The sequence below is a fragment of the Leucopleurus acutus genome (assembly GCF_964270905.1).
Source record: "Leucopleurus acutus genome assembly, chromosome: 13".
NCBI lineage: Eukaryota > Metazoa > Chordata > Mammalia > Artiodactyla > Delphinidae > Leucopleurus > Leucopleurus acutus.
In genome coordinates this window covers 64,723,551-64,740,207 of record NC_139155.1, presented here as the reverse complement: position 1 = coordinate 64,740,207, position 16,657 = coordinate 64,723,551, and the positions used below count along the sequence as shown (strand labels likewise).

At 43.4% G+C, this 16,657-nt stretch overlaps 1 protein-coding gene and 1 pseudogene across 3 annotated transcripts in view; both read left to right on the top strand.

Annotated features, from left to right (window-relative positions):
- Positions 1–418: 418 nt before the first annotated feature.
- Positions 419–16,657, top strand: part of MAPK1 (mitogen-activated protein kinase 1) — a 95,688-nt gene continuing 79,449 nt past the window's right edge. For both annotated transcript variants that reach the window (XM_082852835.1, XM_082852836.1), the window contains exon 1: positions 419–702. In XM_082852835.1, coding sequence (XP_082708961.1) covers positions 587–702 — 116 coding nt within the window. In that variant the 5' untranslated portion in view covers positions 419–586. The remainder of the gene's footprint in view (positions 703–16,657) is intronic.
- On the top strand, positions 4,553–5,647 carry LOC309970871 (large ribosomal subunit protein eL39-like; annotated as a pseudogene). The gene has a single exon. The product of its transcript is annotated as a large ribosomal subunit protein eL39-like (transcript).

Sequence of the window (16,657 nt, the reverse complement as noted above, 5' to 3'; positions counted from 1 at the left end):
TTCTCAGGATGCAAATGTCTTTCTCGGTCTCGGTCACCCTTCCAGTTTCTGTCCGTGTGTAGAGGCCTCTAAGTCCGTGTGGGCCGCGGACTCGCACAGGCATGGCCAGGGCGCGCGGCAAGGTATGGTGGAGGTTCCTTTCCTAGGCCCCGCAGGCCCACTGGCTCAGCCTCCGCATCCCCTGCGCCTAGGGGTCCGCCTCCCACGAGCGCACGTGACCGCGTCCCGCAGAGGCGCCGCAGTGCCCCGCCCCGAGCGCGCGGCTTCCGCCGGCCGCGCAGCCCCGCCCCCGTGCGCGGGGACCCAATCCGCGCGCACGTCTCCCGGCCCCTCCCGACGCCCTCATCGGCGCGCGCCCCTCCCTCCGCCTGCCGGCCCGCCCGTCAGTCAGTCAGGCAGGCAGTCGGTCCGAGCGGCTGGCTGCTCCTCGGCTCTCTCGAGCGGCGGCCTCCCTCTTCCCTCCCGGCCAGCGGCGGCGGCGGCTGCAGCGGCGGCGGCGCGGTCCCCCGGGAGGCGCGGCGTGGGCCGAGCGGCGGCCGCGGAGCGTCGAGCCCAGCGCGGCGGCTGCGGCGGCCCGGCAGCCAACATGGCGGCGGCGGCGGCGGGCGCGGGCCCCGAGATGGTCCGCGGGCAGGTGTTCGACGTGGGGCCGCGCTACACGAACCTCTCTTACATCGGCGAGGGCGCCTACGGCATGGTGTGGTGAGTGTCCGCGCCCCGCAGCTCGGCCGCCCCCGCCTGGGCCTGGCGGACGCAGCCGCGGTCTCGCCCGGGCTTCGGCCCGGCCCCGGCCCCCGACCTCGGCCTCCACCTGGGCTGCGCCGTCGTCCGCGAGCTGGGGGCCTCGGGCTGGGCCGGGCCGTCGGGCCTGGGCGTTGCTCCTCGCTGGGCCCGAGGGGCGGAGGCTGGGGCCGGGACCCCGGGACCGGCAGCGAGGCGCCCCCGCCCCCAGTGTGCGCACAGCGCGGCCTCGAATTCCTTCGGATGCTCGTCGCGGCGTGTGTGCACAGCTCCGAAATAATCATATGATTTTCCTCCCCTCGCCTGCGTTTTCCGCGAACGGCTTTCGTTAAGTGCCTTCCGTGGTGCCAGGCGGGCTCTCTCCTACGCAGGCTTTCTAAAAGGCGTTAGTGGCACCAGTGTTCGTTGTGGAATATTTCAATCTTGAAGTCTTCAAAGGGTTTTTAATACCGTACTGCTAGCGTTTCAGGAAGGATAAGCCAGTATTGCTTTTTTGGTTTATTAAGGAGTCATTTGGAGTTGGGCCTAATTTGACTTGTTTTTCTCTTGCCCCGCGTGGGCTCTCTTACCAGCATAAAGGCATCCAGACGTTTTAGCACAATTACTGTGAACTTTCCCTGTTAATGCTTTAGTGGTCAGTATGTGTGTAGCTCTAATGGAGTTCTTGCAGAATCACATTCAGGCTCTCGTCTCGATCCAGCTCACCGAAACGTTTGTGGAATCGGGGTGACAGTCTTGTTTTTCATTAGAACCACCTAGCTGTCGTGTTTTGTGCTGGTGAAGACCTGTGCAAGTGTAGACTCCCTTACACCGAAATTTTCTCGTGAGTGTGTCTTTTCTGTTGAACGAAGGAAGCGAACTAATATTTATTGAACACTTCGTGGCAGGTACTGTGCTAGGTCCATTATCTCATTTGAACAAACAGCTGGAGGGAGGGGAACGCGGTGATGTCTTTCAGATGAGAAAGTATTTCGAGGTGAAACCAGTTCCTAAGGTCATACAACTAAAGAGGCATACTTGAGATTGTGGACTGAGATCCTGTTTCAGTTGCTGCAGCTCTTTTCATTACACCCCACTTTCCTTAAATAGTGTTATTAATCATATTAGAATTTTAGGATGTTTTACTCTTAGCATTTCTATTTCAGAAATGTATTCAAATTTGAATGATCATCATTTTAGAAATACCATAGAGGGCATGTTTTGCCAAGTGTTAGTTAAAATTATTTTTTAAAAAAAGACTTTAATTGAATCTTGAATATTTTCATACTCTTAGGAGCAAAATGTTTCACAGTGCACAACTGTGAAAATTAACATGAACTCAGAGGCTTAGGAGCCAAAAGAGAAATTAAATTAGGTCAGACCTAAAAGAAATAAGGTCCTAGAATGTAACGGAGAGAAAGAACTGCCCGCAGCATCACTTCTGTTGCACCTGCTGGTAAGTATCCCAGTAAACATGTCTCTTTATGAGAGGTTCAGAATTGCCCATCACGTCTTTCAGTCCTTTAAAATATGTACTAAAAAAAACTAGTTTTATGACATTTCAGTTGAAAGTTTTTTTTATTTCTTTTTAATCTGAAGCTGATTTAGATAATTTTCTGGTAATTTTCTGTCACTGCTGTAGGCTTATTTGACCTTCTCAGTCTCTGTCAGGTGAAATATCAAGTCCTCTTACTATGATGTTCTTTTCTTAAGTAAGATCCAAGTACAAATATTATTGGAATTAGAATCTGGGTCCAAATTATAGCTTTTTATCTTCAGGTTGATGATATTTATTTAATATAAGAATTTAATCTACGTCGTATGCTATTAGCATTTAGTAAATGTTGGTTAACAATGCTGAGTTTATGGAGGATTTCTTGATTGAAATGTTAATATTTGAATAGTGACATTTTTAAAAAATTAATGCTTCCAGAAGGATTTAAGGATTTTCAGGAAAAGAGGTTTTTCTTTTTTAATTTCCTGAATCAATTCATTAGGAATTTGCCTTTTTCTTGCAGAGTCCTTTCCTAATCATCAAGTGGAGGATATAAAGATGAAAAGTGGAGTTTGAATTGGGTCTTTAGGAGTGAGTGTGATTTTGATAGAAAGATAATAGGTGAAAGTGACAGTTTGAGCTGTGGAATCTAATCCTGGAAAAGTATTTAGGTGACAAACTTGTAGAGGACTCTAAAGGCAAAACTGAATTTGTTTGTATATTTGTGCAGTGGAGATGCATGAATGTTTTTGAGAAGAGGCAGGCACATGGTCAGTTTTGGAATTTGGTGGGAGGATAGACCAACACTGGTGGAAATGACAGGAAAAAGAACAGGTGGGGAATCACCTAGGCTGTTGTAACCTTCTAGAGGTGAAGTAATATAGTGGGCATGGAAAATAGCAGATGGAGATGAGAGCCCTTATAAAGATAGAATCAGTAACAGGGGCTCTTGTCAGAAGAGTGATGGACTTCTAATCATGGCAAGTGTGGGATGAAGCAGAGGATGATGAGTGAGGTCTTAATGGGTAAGAGGTGAGAGAGGTGGGATTTGGATTTGAGAGGGAGTTCCAGGCTTGATGATATGGCATGGACATGGCTGTTAATTCCAAGGCTTCTAGCGTGGGAGCCTGGGAGGATGGTGGTGCTGTTATGAGAGAAGGAATACCATATAGGCAGAGGAGGTTTGCTGAGGAGAAATAGTGAGTTCTGGTTTGGACTTGTTAAGTTTGTGATGCCTTTAGGCCATTTAAGCTATATCCAGAAGGCATCTTGAAAATAAGAGGGAAGTAAAATCTGGAGATGAAAATTTGTGTAAGTGATAGTCTTGGGTGGAGGAGCACAGATTCTTTTTTTTTAATTAATTAATTTTTGGCTGTGTTGGGTCTTCGTTGCTGCGTGCAGGCTTTCTGTAGTTGCAGCGAGCTGGGGCTACTGTTCGTTGCGGTGCACGGGCTTCTCATTGCAGTGGCTTCTCTTGTTGCGGAGCACGGGCTCTAGGCACACTGGCTTGAGTAGTTGCGGTGCATGGGCTTAGTTGCTCTGTGGCATGTGGGATCTTCCCAGACCAGGGTTCAAACCCGTGTCCCCTGCGTTGGCAGGCGGATTCTTAACCACTGTGCCACCAGGGAAGTCCAGAGGACAGATTCGTATTTGAGGTCATTGGTTAGGTGAAATTGCATGCATATGTTCTGTATGTTTACCTTTTTAGTGAAACAATCCACAGCATTCATTAGATTTTCAAAGGGTCCATTATCCCAGAAAGGTTAAGAACCAGTGAGACAGAAGAGAAAGACCAAAGAGGTAGCTCTGGCAAACAAGTGCTTTTAATAGATGAGCAGAGGAAGAGGAAGCTCTGGACTGGTGAGATGTATAAGAATCAGGAAAAAAAAAATAGTATGAAAGAGGAGAAATTGAAGCTCTTTGCTTGGTCATCTAATTAAGGTAAGTATTTTGGATAAGTTCAGTTTGAAACACTTTCTAAAATGTGACTGAGAGGTCGTGGGGTCATCTCCATAGAGACACTAATTGAAGCCTTGAGAGTGGACAAGATGAGAAAAATGTGAGAGCTGAGCCAAAGGAATGCCTGACTTTAGGTGTCAATAGAGGGCAAGTTACAGAAGAGGACAGAGGAAATGTGGTCGGAGACCAGAGAACCAGAGTTCACACTATCAAAGGAGCCAAGGGAGGTCGTGGTCATTAGGGATTGGTTTAAATACTGTAGAGAGCACCGTGCAGCTGGAAGAGCAGCTGTTAGATTTGTTAACTTTCAACTCTTCTAACAGATGGGCTCTCTTCTCTTCTCTGCCATTCTGTGTGTGGTTGAGTTTGCTCCTCACCATGCCTTCTCACAAGACTTCAGGATCAAGCGATTCTTGGTCAAGAAACAAAAGCAGAATCATCCCATTCACCAGTGGATTCCAGTGAAAACTGGTAATAAAATCAGATACAGCTCCAAGAGAAGACATTGGAGAAGAACCAAGCTGGGTCTATAAGGAGCCTTGCATATGAGGTGGCACACATATTTATGCTGCATCTTAACCATGTCACTCTGAGAACATCACTACTGTCTGAACAGCTGGATGTGTTTTATTGCGAAAATGATTTTTCTCTTTGTGTGTTTGTGCACTAGTGCTTTGGCTCAGTAATAAATATGTGAGACCTTAAAAAAAAACAAAAAACCAGATGGTTCCTACTAAAATTTCATTGTGATCACATTCCTGATGGTATAATATCCTGTCCTGTGAAGTTTTTTTGTCGTTATGGCAGACTAATAGAACTTTTGTTACGTTTTGTTTTTTAAACATACATACATTAATTAATTAACATACATTAATTAATCCTCACACTGTCAAGGTGGTTACTTTAAGTAAGTGGGAATTTGAGACACAGAAGGGTTAACTTGCCCATGGACACCCAGCTCGCAAGTGATAGAGTATCCTAATCTGGTTCCTGAGTGATACTCAACCAAAGACCAAGTTGAGAAAATACATGTTTTCAGTAACAGAAAATATCTGTTGTCTGCTTTTTGCTTGTATCATGTTTTGTTTTTTTTTTAATTAAAAAAATTTTTTTAAGTTTATTTTTTGGCTGCCTTGGGTCTTCGTTGCTGCACGCGGGGGCTACTCTTTGTTGCAGTGTGCGGGCTTCTGATTACAGTGGCTTCTCTTGTTGCGGAGCACGGGCCCTAGGCGCGTGGGCTTCAGTAGTTGTGGCTCACGGGCTTTCTAGAGTGCATACTCAGTAGTTGTGGAGCACGGGCTTAGTTGCTCTGCAGCATGTGGGATCTTCCTGGACTAGGGCTCGAACCCATGTCCACTGCATTGACAGGCGGATTCTTAACCACTGTGCCACCAGGGAAGCCCTGTGTCACGTTTCAGCTTTTTTTTTGTTGTTTTTTTTTTACATTTTAGCCTTTTAAAAAACCTTTCAGGGCTTCCCTGGTGGCACAGTGGTTGAGAGTCTGCCTGCCGATGCAGGGGACACGGGTTCATGCCCCGGTCCGGGAGGATCCCACATGCCACGGAGCGGCTGGGCCCGTGAGCCATGGCCGATGGGCCTGCGCGTCTGGAGCCTGTGCTCTGCAATGGGAGAGGCCACAGCAGTGAGAGACCCACGTACCGCCAAAAAACCAAAAACCTTTCATACGAGGTTATTCACTCAGAAAACTTTAACTGAGCACTTGTTATATGCTAGGATGCACATGGTCCCAGCCTTTTAGTACCCCTTAGTCCAGATAGTGGAATGGAGTTGGGCAGTAATGCAAAGAATGTACCAGTGTCATACAGAAGGGACGTGTGCAGTATTGTGAGGAAAAAAGAAGGCCTGAGTGACGGGGCTGTCTTTGTATGGCTTCACAAATTTTTGAGCTGGATGTTGATATGTGACTGGAAGTTTGCCTTGAGAAGTGCATTCTAGTTAGAGGAAGACATACATGCAAAGGCACAGAAGTATGAAAACAGCACATCAGGTCAGGAAAACCAGGAGTTGTTTGGGAAGCTAGGGGTATGGGTTGAGTGCCTTCGGAAGAAAGCTGGAGTTGAGACAGTTGGGATGGGCCTGGCCAGATTCTGAAGGACATTGTTTACTGAGTTTAGACTTGATTTTTTAGGTGAAAGTCATTAGAGGATGCCCTTTTTCTGCCAGTTCCTCATCACATTTTGTGTTCCCTTCCTTGTCTCTCTTATGCTCTCTACCTGCTTGTGCTTATTTTCTCTTCTTTCTTCTTATCTAGGGGTATTCAGTGGGTGTGATTTTTACCCCCTCTCCAGTGGCATTTTGAAATGTATGTGGGTTAGGTTTTGTGTTTTGGTTGTTAAATTGATTGGGGAGTGTTATTGGCCTTCGGTGTGTGTATGGTCAAGGCAGATGTGCTGAACAACCTGCAGCTCACGGTGTAGTCCTGCACTGGAGGACCACCCTGCTAAGAGGCCAGCAGTATTTCCCTCCAACCCATCCCCAAGAAACACTGGGCCCTGTTCAAGTCCTGTCTTCCTCTAAGGTTCATCTCCTCTGTAAACTTGTGCTTATTACTCTCTGCTGTAGTGCTCCCTCCTGCCCTCCCTGGAACTCTGCTGGGGGTATTTGTACCACCTGTTTGAAAGGCAGGGCCAGCAGTAGTATATATCATCTATAAAGGCTCGAGACCTGGAAATGCATCTGGATTCAGATTCATAGTTTTGCTTGTTAACTGTTAATTTAACTTTTAATAAAAATGTCTCTTCTATGCTTTTTGGAGCTCAAAGATGTGAGGAGACCAGCTTAGATGAGCAGCAGAATATCCAGAGTTTCTGAACGGTTTTGAGTGCAGGTAAAACTCAAACAAAATTAAATTTATATTAATAACAGCCTGGTGGTTAGCTCTAAATGATAGGCCATTCCCATGAATTTAATGGGAATGCTCTCAATTCTCAAGTATTTATAAAAAGAGTCTCATGAAAAGCATCCAAGTTGAGTTTTCCCAGGAATCATCTATAATTTATTCCTCATCTCACATTAACATATCTACTAAGTAAAAAACAACTGATTCCCCAACAAACATCTAGAGCTACCTCACCATCATGCATCCAGCCTGTTCCACCTGCCCACCTGCCTAACCCTGAAATGCTTTTTCTCCCCGTTTGCTTCTCTTGGGGCTCCCATACATTGGAAAGTCAACAGGATAGACATTCTCCAAGATTTCTCTCAGATGCTGAGTCTTAGGGCAGGCTCTGGGTTCTGAACCCATCCACAGCTAGTAGGAGCTGGGAAGTGGAGTGTATGTATGGGTGGGGTCTGCATGGGATATGCCATGACCAACTGACTAACATTAGTTGATCTTGAGCAACTTTCTCTCCCTTTTTTTAAATTAATTAATTTATGGCTTCGTTGGGTCTTTGTTGCTGCACGCAAGCTTTCTCTAGTTGTGGTGAGTGGGGGCTACTCTTTGTTGTGGTGTGTGGGCTTCTCATTGTGGTGGCTTCTCTTGTTGCGGAGCACGGGCTCTAGGAGCACAGTCTTCAGTAGTTGTGGTGCGCAGGCTCAGTAGTTGTGGCTCGTGGTCTCTAGAGTGCAGGCATAGTAGTTGTGACGCAAAGGCTTAGTTGCTCCGCGATATGTGGGATCTTCCTGGACCAGGGATCCAACCTGTGTCCCTTGCATTGGCAGGTGGATTCTTTTTTTCTTTTTTCTTTTTTTTTTGCGGTATGCAGGCGTCTCACTGCTGTGGCCTCTCCCATTGCAGAGCACAGGCTCTGGACGCACAGGCTCAGTGGCCATGGCTCACGGGCCCAGCCGCTCCACGGCATGTGGGATCTTCCTGGACCGGGGCACAAACCCGTGTCCTCTGCATTGGCAGGCGGACTCTCAACCACTGCGCCACCAGGGAAGCCCCTGGCAGGTGGATTCTTAACCACTGCACCACCAGGGAAGTCTCCTCTCCCATTCTTTGATTTAACAGAGCATCTCCTGTGCCTACCCTGGTCCATGTTCCTGCCCTCCCTCAGGAATGTTGCAGTGCATTGTTGGAGACAGACTGATAAGGAAATAAATTACTGTGTCGTGTGGTAAAAACACTGTTCTGAGATCATTCTGGACAGAGCAGCTAACTCCACTTGGGCTTCCCAGTTACTAATTAAATCAACAAATAGTGTATGTGTACACCAGGCACGCACTGGTTGTTTCACTACATTGGTAAACGAAACATCTAGCCCTCATGGTCTATGGGTGCCTGGCTGAATGGGAGTGGCTTGAAGAGAGGATTAGAAAGGTTTGGTCAGGCCTTGGCTTTAGGTTCCTTCTAAGGAGTTTCCTTTTGGGAATTCCCTGGCAGTCCAGTGGTTAGGACTCCACGCTTCCATTATAGGGGACATGGGTTCGATCCCTGGTCAGGGAACTAAGATCCCACAACCCGCATGGTGTGGCCTAAATAGATAAATAAATAGTTTCCTTTTACTTCTTTTTTTTTATAGTACTTATCATAGACATGTCTAAGATACTTTTTTCAGTTTATTGATAAATCATTTAAGCCCAGAATTAAAGCCTTGAGGAAAATTATTTTCTGTACTATAAAGTTAAAGAACTTTCTAATACTGTTGTTCCAGAGTAATAGTTTACCTCAAGTGATTAGGTTATTCACGTGTGTTTGGCTAAGAGAGAGTTTTTAACTGAGTGGCTGGAAGGAATGTTCTTTGTTTTTCTTTTTTTAAAAATAAATTTATTTATTTTTGGCTGCATTGGGTCTTCATTGCTCCACGTGGGCTTTCTCTAGTTGTGGTGAACTGGGGCTACTCTTTGTTGTGGTGCGTTGGCTTCTCGTTGCGGTGGCTTCTCTTGTTGCGGAGCACGGGCTCTTGGCACGCGGGCTTCAGTAGTTGTGGCACGTGGGCTCAGTAGTTATTGCTCGCGGGCTCTAGGGCACAGGCTCAGTAGCTGTGGCGCATGGGCTTAGTTGCTCTGTGGCATGTGGGATCTTACTGGACCAGGTCTCGAACCCGTGTCCCCTGCATTGGCAGACGGATTCTTAACCACTGCGCCACCAGCGAAGTCCTTAGACCAAATGTTAATGTTGCCACATTGTCATTGGGAATATTGGGAACACTGTCATTGGGGAATGTATAGTGAAAAATGTAGAGTTTCAGAGATAGGGAAATTCTTAAATAGAACTGATTAAAAGTAATTCTGGGGAAAAAGTAAGTACAGTCTTATTTATAGAACAAATAGTTTTAGCTGCATAGCTAAGGAAAATAAGCAAAACCATTACATTTCTCCAATTAATACCTAAATTGCCACTGATCACAGGTTAGGCTTGCTAAGTAGAGAGTAAAACCTACAGAATGTACCTTGGTCACAAGGATTTATCTTGAGTCAGTAGCTAAGTTCAGGGTACTGTTACTTATTGCTTCAGTAGATATGTAAAAATGTTTAGTTTGGGGCTTATTTGAGATTTCCTTCCATTTTCAGTGTATCAGTGCTGAACCCATCCTCAAACTTGTATTTCCCTCATTACATCATCTTTCTGTTTCATGGTTGAAACAGATACCTTTTTTTTTTTTTAAAGGATCAATATAGTCCTTTCCCATGAGTTAATTTTTACCTCAGGACTATATAGACATATAAAAATATTTGATGTTATGTTTCAGACCAGTGAGAAACCATTTGATAGGAATGCTAAGTAATCCATTATCTATTACCATTTCCAGGTATGTTCATTGAGCCATTCTACCTGTTGTGTGTTTTGCTGTTTTCAAGCATCCTTTCAGGACAACTCTGATCCCTTAATTCAAGTGATGGTAAAAGTGGTATTCCTTAAGAGTGTTGTAAATTATTTCTTTCGTCCAAAGAGCTGGAAAGAAAAGACTTTTTTTTTTTTTTTTTGCGGTATGCGGGCCTCTCACTGTTGTGGCCTCTCCCGTTGCAGAGCTCCGGACACGCAGGCTCAGCAGCCATGGCTCTCGGGCCTAGCTGCTCCACGGCATGTGGGATCTTCCCGGACCAGGGCACGAACCCGTGTCCCCTGCATTGGCAGGCGGACTCTCAACCACTGCGCCACCAGGGAAGCCCGAAAAGACATTTTTGATTCTTTGTCCACTCTGACATAACTGTTGGAAAGAGCCATTTGTTTCCTGCCACAGAGAAAGTATAAGACAGAAATTAGTCATAAGAGGGCTAAAGTTTTATAGAAACTTTAGGAATGCTTCTGGATACCCCAGCAGGCAGAATGTAGCATTCAAGAACTGGTAGATGTTTATCTAGCATCCTAGAATGTAGTGCTTAACTATAAAAATGTAAATTGGAAAATATTTTGGCCTTATGTGGTTTTTGGCTTTAGCAGGAAAGCCTCTAGTGTTTCCCTATTAAGATGCTGGCATTAGGCTGAGGTGTATTTTATTTATTATATTTACAGAAATATCCATCACTTCTATTTTGGTTTTTTTTAACATAAATAAGTGAATTTTCTCAAATGTCTTTTCTGCCTTAATGGAGGTGATCATATGGTTTTTCTCTCTTTAGCATTGAGGATCATACTAATGGATTTCCTTATATTGAATCTTCCTTGCGTTCTTAGAGTAAATCCTAGTTGGTTATGTTGTATTTTTCTTTTCAATTTTATTTTATTTATATTTTATACAGCAGGTTCTTATTAGTTGTATATTTTATACATATTAGTGTATATATGTCAATTCCAGTCTCCCAATTCATCCCACAACCACCACCACCCCCTCACCACTTTCCCCCTTGGTGTCTATATGTTTGCTCTCTACATCTGTGTCTCTGTTTCTGCCCTACAAACTGGTTCATCTGTACCATTTTTCTAGGTTCCACATGTGTGCGTTAATATACGATATTTGTTTTTCTCTTTCTGACTTACTTAACTCTGTATGACAGTCTCTAGATCCATCCACATCACTACAAATGACCCAATTTCGTCCCTTTTTATGGCTGAGTAATATTCCATTGCGTGTATATGCCACATCTTCTTTATCCATTCATCTGTCGATGGGCATTTAAGTTGTTTCCATCACATGGCTCTTGTAAATAGTGCTGCAATGAACATTGGGGTGCATGTTTTTGAATTAAGGTTTTTTTGAATTATGGTTTTCTCTGGGTATATGCCCAATAGTGGGATTGCTGGGTCATATAGTAATTCTATTTTTAGTTTTTTAAGGAACCTCCATACTGTTCTCCATAGTGGCTATATGAATTTACATTCCCACCAGCAGTGCTAGAGGGTTCCCTTTTTTCCATACCCTCTCCAGCATTTGTTGCTTGTAGATTTTCTGATGATGCCTATTCTAACTGGTGTGAGGTGATACACTTCATTGTAGTTTTGATTTGCATTTCACTAATCAGTGATGTTGAGCAGCTTTTCATGTGCTTCTTGGCCATCTGTATGTCTTCTTTGGAGAAATGTCTATTTAGGTCTTCTGCCTTTTTTTTTTTTTTTTTTTTTTTGCGGTACGCGGGCCTCTCACTGTTGTGGCCTCTCTGGTTGCGGAGCACAGGCTCCGGACACGCAGGCTCAGTGGCCATGGCTCACGGGCCCAGCCGCTCCACGGCATGTGGGATCCTCCCAGACCGGGGCACAAACCCGTGTCCCCTGCATCGGCAGGCGGACTCTCAACCACTGCACCACCAGGGAAGCCCCCTTCTGCCTATTTTGTGATTGGGTTGTTTGTTTTTTTAATATTGAGCTCCATGAACTGTTTATATATTTTGTAGATTAATCCTTTGTCCATTGATTGCTTGCAAATATTACCTCCCATTCTGAGCGTTGTCTTTTCGTCTTGTTTGTAGTTTCCTTTGCTTTGCAAAAGCTTTTAAGTTTCATTAGGTCCCATTTGTTTATTTTGGGTTTTATTTCCATCACTGTAGGAGGTGGATCGAAAACGATCTTGCTGCTGTGATTTATGTGAAAGAGTGTTTTTCCTATGTTTTCCCCTAAGAGTTTTATAGTGTCCGGTCTTAAATTTAGGTCTCTAATCCATTTTGAGTTTATTTTTGTGTATGGTGTTAGGGAGTGTTCTAATTTCATTCTTTTACATGTAGCTCTCCAGTTTTCCCTGCACCACTTATTGAAGAGACTGTCTTTTCTCCATTGCATATTCTTGCCTCCTTTGTCATAGATTAGTTGACCAGAGGTGTGTGGGTTTATCTCTGGGCTTTCTATCCTGTTCTATTGATCCATATTTCTGTTTTTGTCCAGTACCACACTGTCTTGATTACTGTAGCTTTGTAATATAGTCTGAAGTCAGGGTCCTCCAGGTCCGTTTTTTCCCCTCAAGACTGCTTTGGCTATTGGGGGTCTTTTGTGTTTGCCATACAAATTTTAAAGGCTTTCAGTTCTGTAAAAAATGCCACTGGTAATTTGATCAGGATTGCACTGAATCTGTAGAGTGCTTTGAGTAGTATAGTCATCTTCACAATATTGATTCTTCCAATCCAAGAACATGGTATATGTCTCTATCTGTTTGTCATCTTTGATTTCTTTCAACAGTGTTTTATAGTTTTCTGAGTACAGGTCTTTTATTTCCGTGGGTAGGTTTATTCCTAGGTATTTTATTTGGTTTGTTGCAATGGTGAATGCAATTGTTTCCTTAATTTCTCTTTCTGATCTTTTGTTGTTAGTGTATAGGAATGCAAGAGATTTGTGTGCATTAGTTTTGTATTCGCCAACTTTACCAAATTCATTGATTAGCTCTAGTAGTTTTCTGGTGGCATCTTTAGGATCTTACGATGCTTTGTATTTGTGCAGTATCCGTTATAACTTCTCCTTTTTCATTTCTGATTTTATTGATTTGAGTCCTCTCTCTCTCTTTCTTGATGAGTCTGGCTAATGGTTTATTAATTTTGTTTATCTTCTCAAAGAACCAGCTTTTAGTTTTATTGATCTTTGCTATTGTTTTCTTCGTTTCTGTTCCATTTATTTCTGCTCTGATCATTATGATTTCTTTCCTTCTACTAATTTTGGGTTTTGTTTGTTCTCCTTTCTCTAATTCCTTTAGGTGTAAGGTTAGATTATTTTTTTGAGATTTTTCTTGTTTCTTGAGGTAGACTTGTATTGCTGTAAATCTCCCTCTTAGAACTGCTTTTTCTGCATCCCATAGGTTTTGGATCGTTGTGTTTTCATTGTCATTTGTCTCTAGGTATTTTTTGATTTCCTCTTTGATTTCTTCAGTGATCTCTTGGTTATTTAGTAATGTATTGTTTAGCCTCCATGTGTTTGAGTTTTTTACCTTTTTTACCCTGTAATTGATTTCTAACCTTCCAGCATTGTGGTCGGAAAAGATGCTTGTTATGATTTCAGTTTTCTTAAATTTACCGCGGCCTGATTTGTGATCCAAGATATGATCTATCCTGGAGAATGTTCTGTGTGCACTTGAGAAGAAAATGTAATCTGTTTTTGGATGGAATGTCCTATAAATATCAATTAAATCTATCTGGTCTGTTGTGTCATTTGAAGCTTGTGTTTCCGTATTAATTTTCTGTCTGGATGATCTGTCCATTGGTGTAAGTGAGGTGTTAAAGTCCTGCATTATTATTGTGTTACTGTCGATTTTCTGTTTTATAGCTCTTAGCAGTTGCCTTATGTATTGAGGTGTTTCTGTGTTGGGTGCATATATATTTATAATTGTTATATCTTCTTGGATTGACCCCTTGATCATTATGTCGTGTCCCTCCTTGTGTCTTGTAACGTTCTTTATTTTAAAGTCTGTTTTATCTGATAATGAGTATTGCTACTCCAGATTTCTTTTGATTTCCATTTGCATGGAATATCTTTTTCCATCCCCTCACTTTCAGTCTGTATGTGTCCCTAGGTCTGAAGTGGGTCTCTTGTAGACAGCATATATATGGGTCTTGTTTTTGTATCCATTCAGCGAGCCTGTGTCTTTTGGCTAGAACATTTAATCCATTCTCGTTTAAGTTAATTATTGATTTGTATGTTCCTAATACCATTTTCTTAATTGTTATGGGTTTGTTTTTGTAGGGCCTTTTCTTCTCTTGTGTTTCCCACTTAGAGAAGTTCCTTTAGCTTTCGTTGTAGAGCTGGTTTGGTGGTGCTGAATTCTCTTAGCTTTTGCTTGTCTGTAAAGCTTTTGATTTCTCCATCGAATGTGAATGAGATCCTTGCTGGGTAGAGTAATCTTGGTTGTAGGTTCTTCCCTTTCATCACTTTAAGTATATCATGCCACTCCCTTCTGGCTTGTAGAATTTCTGCTGAGAAATCAGCTGTTAACCTATGGAAGTTCCCTTGTATGTTATTTGTAATTTTTCCCTTGTTGTTTTCAATGATTTTTCTTTGTCTTTAATTTTTGTCAGTTTGACTACTATGTGTCTCAGCGTGATTCACCTTGGGTTTATCCCGCCTGGGACTCTCTGCGCTTCTTGGACTTGGGTGGCTATTTCCTTTCCCATGTTAGGGAAGTTTTCGACTATAATCTCTTCAGATATTTTCTTGGATCCTTTCTCTCTCTCTTCTCCTTCTGGGACCCCTATATTGCGAATGTTGTTCTGTTTACTGTTGTCCCAGAGGTCTCTTAAGGTGTCTTCATTTCTTTTCATTCGTTTTTTTCTTTATTCTGTTATTCTGTCTTCCAGGGCACTTATCTGTTCTTCTGCCTCAGTTATTCTGCTGTTGATTTCTTCTAGTGGTATTTTTCACTTCAGTTATTGTATTGTTCATCTCTGTTTGTTCTTTAATTTTTCTAGGTGTTTGTTCTTTAATTCTTCTAGGTCTTTGTTAAACGTGTCTTGCAACTTCTTGATCTTTGCTTCCATTCTTTTTCCAAGGTACTGGATCATCTTCACTATCATTATTCTGAATTCTTTTTCTGGAAGGTTGCCTGTCTCCACTTCATTAAGTTGTTTTTCTGAGGTTTTATCTTGTTCCTTCATATGGTACAAAGTCCTCTGCCTTTTCATTTTGTCTGTCTTTCTGTGAATGTGGTTTTCCTTCCACAGGCTGCAGGATTGTAGTTCTTCTTGCTTCTGGGGTCTGCCGTCTGGTGGATGAGGCTATCTAAGAGGCTTGTGCAAGCTTCCTGATGGGAGGGACTGGTGGTGGGTAGAGCTGGGTGTTGCTCTGGTGGGCAGAGCTCAGTAAAACTTTAATCCACTTGTCTGCTGATGGGTGGGGCTGGGTTCCCTCCCTGTTGGTTGTTTGGCCTGAGGCGACCCAGCACTGGAGCCTAATGGCTCTTCGGTGGGGCTAATGGCGACTCTGGGAGGGCTCACACCAAGGAGCACTTCCCAGAACTTCTGCTGCCAGTGTCCTTGTCCCCACGGTGAGCCACAGCCGTCCCCCGCCTCTGCAGGAGACCCTCCAACACTAGCAGGTAGGTCTGGTTCAGTCTCCTATGGTGTCACTGCTTCCCCTGGGTCCCGAAGCACACACTACTTTGTGTGTGCACTCCAAGAGTGGAGTCTCTGTTTCCCCCAGTCCTGTCAAAGTCCTGCAATCAAATCCCACTAGCCTTCAAAGTCTGATTCTCTAGGAATTCCGCCTCCCATTGACGGACCCGCAGGTTGGGAAGCCCGGACATGTGGCTCAGAACCTTCACTCCAGTGGGTGGACTTCTGTGGTATAAGTGTTCTCCAGTTTGTGAGTCACCCACCCAGCAGTTACAGGATTTGATTTTATTGTGATTGCGCACCTCTTACTGTCTCATTGCGGCTTCTCCTTTGTCTCTGGATATGGGGTATCTTTTTTGGTGAATTCCAATGTCTTCCTGTCAACGACTGTCCCGCAGCTAGTTGTGATTCTGGTGCTCGCAAGAGAGAGTGAGTGCACAGCCTTCTACTCCAACATTTTGAACCAATCCTGTATTCTTTTTTATATGTGCTGTTTAAAGAATAAGTTAAATATACGTAATCATTGCGCAAATTTGAAAATAGAACACTGTCAGGACCTTAGAAATGTCTTATCAAATCCCCTTCTAGAGTTGACCACTATCCTTAATTTTGGTGATAATTGTTCTTTTCTGCCTCTCCCCCTTTTTATTTTTTACTTATTAAGATTTTTTTTTAATTTTTTACTTTTATTGAAGTATAATATACATACAGAAATGTGCGCATATCATAAGATTACAGGTTGATAAATTTTCACAAACTAAGCACACCCATATAACTAACCAGTGTTCAGATAAACAGAACCCCAGCGCCTCAGAAGCTCCGCTTGGACTCCTTCCAGTTGCCATTCTCCAGGGGGAAGCTCTATCCTGATGTGTAACAGCATGGATTCATTTTGTTTTGTACTTCCCATGAATGGAGTCGTATAATATGTTTGTTCTCATTGGTAGCTGGCTTCTTTTATTCAGCATCATGTTTGTGTGGTTGTGGATTATTCATTCTCATTGCAGTATTGGTATTCCATGGTGTGACTATACCATAATTTATTTATCTGTCCTACTGTGAATATGCATTTGGGTTGTTTCCAGTTTTTGGGCATTATTATTAGCGCTACTATGA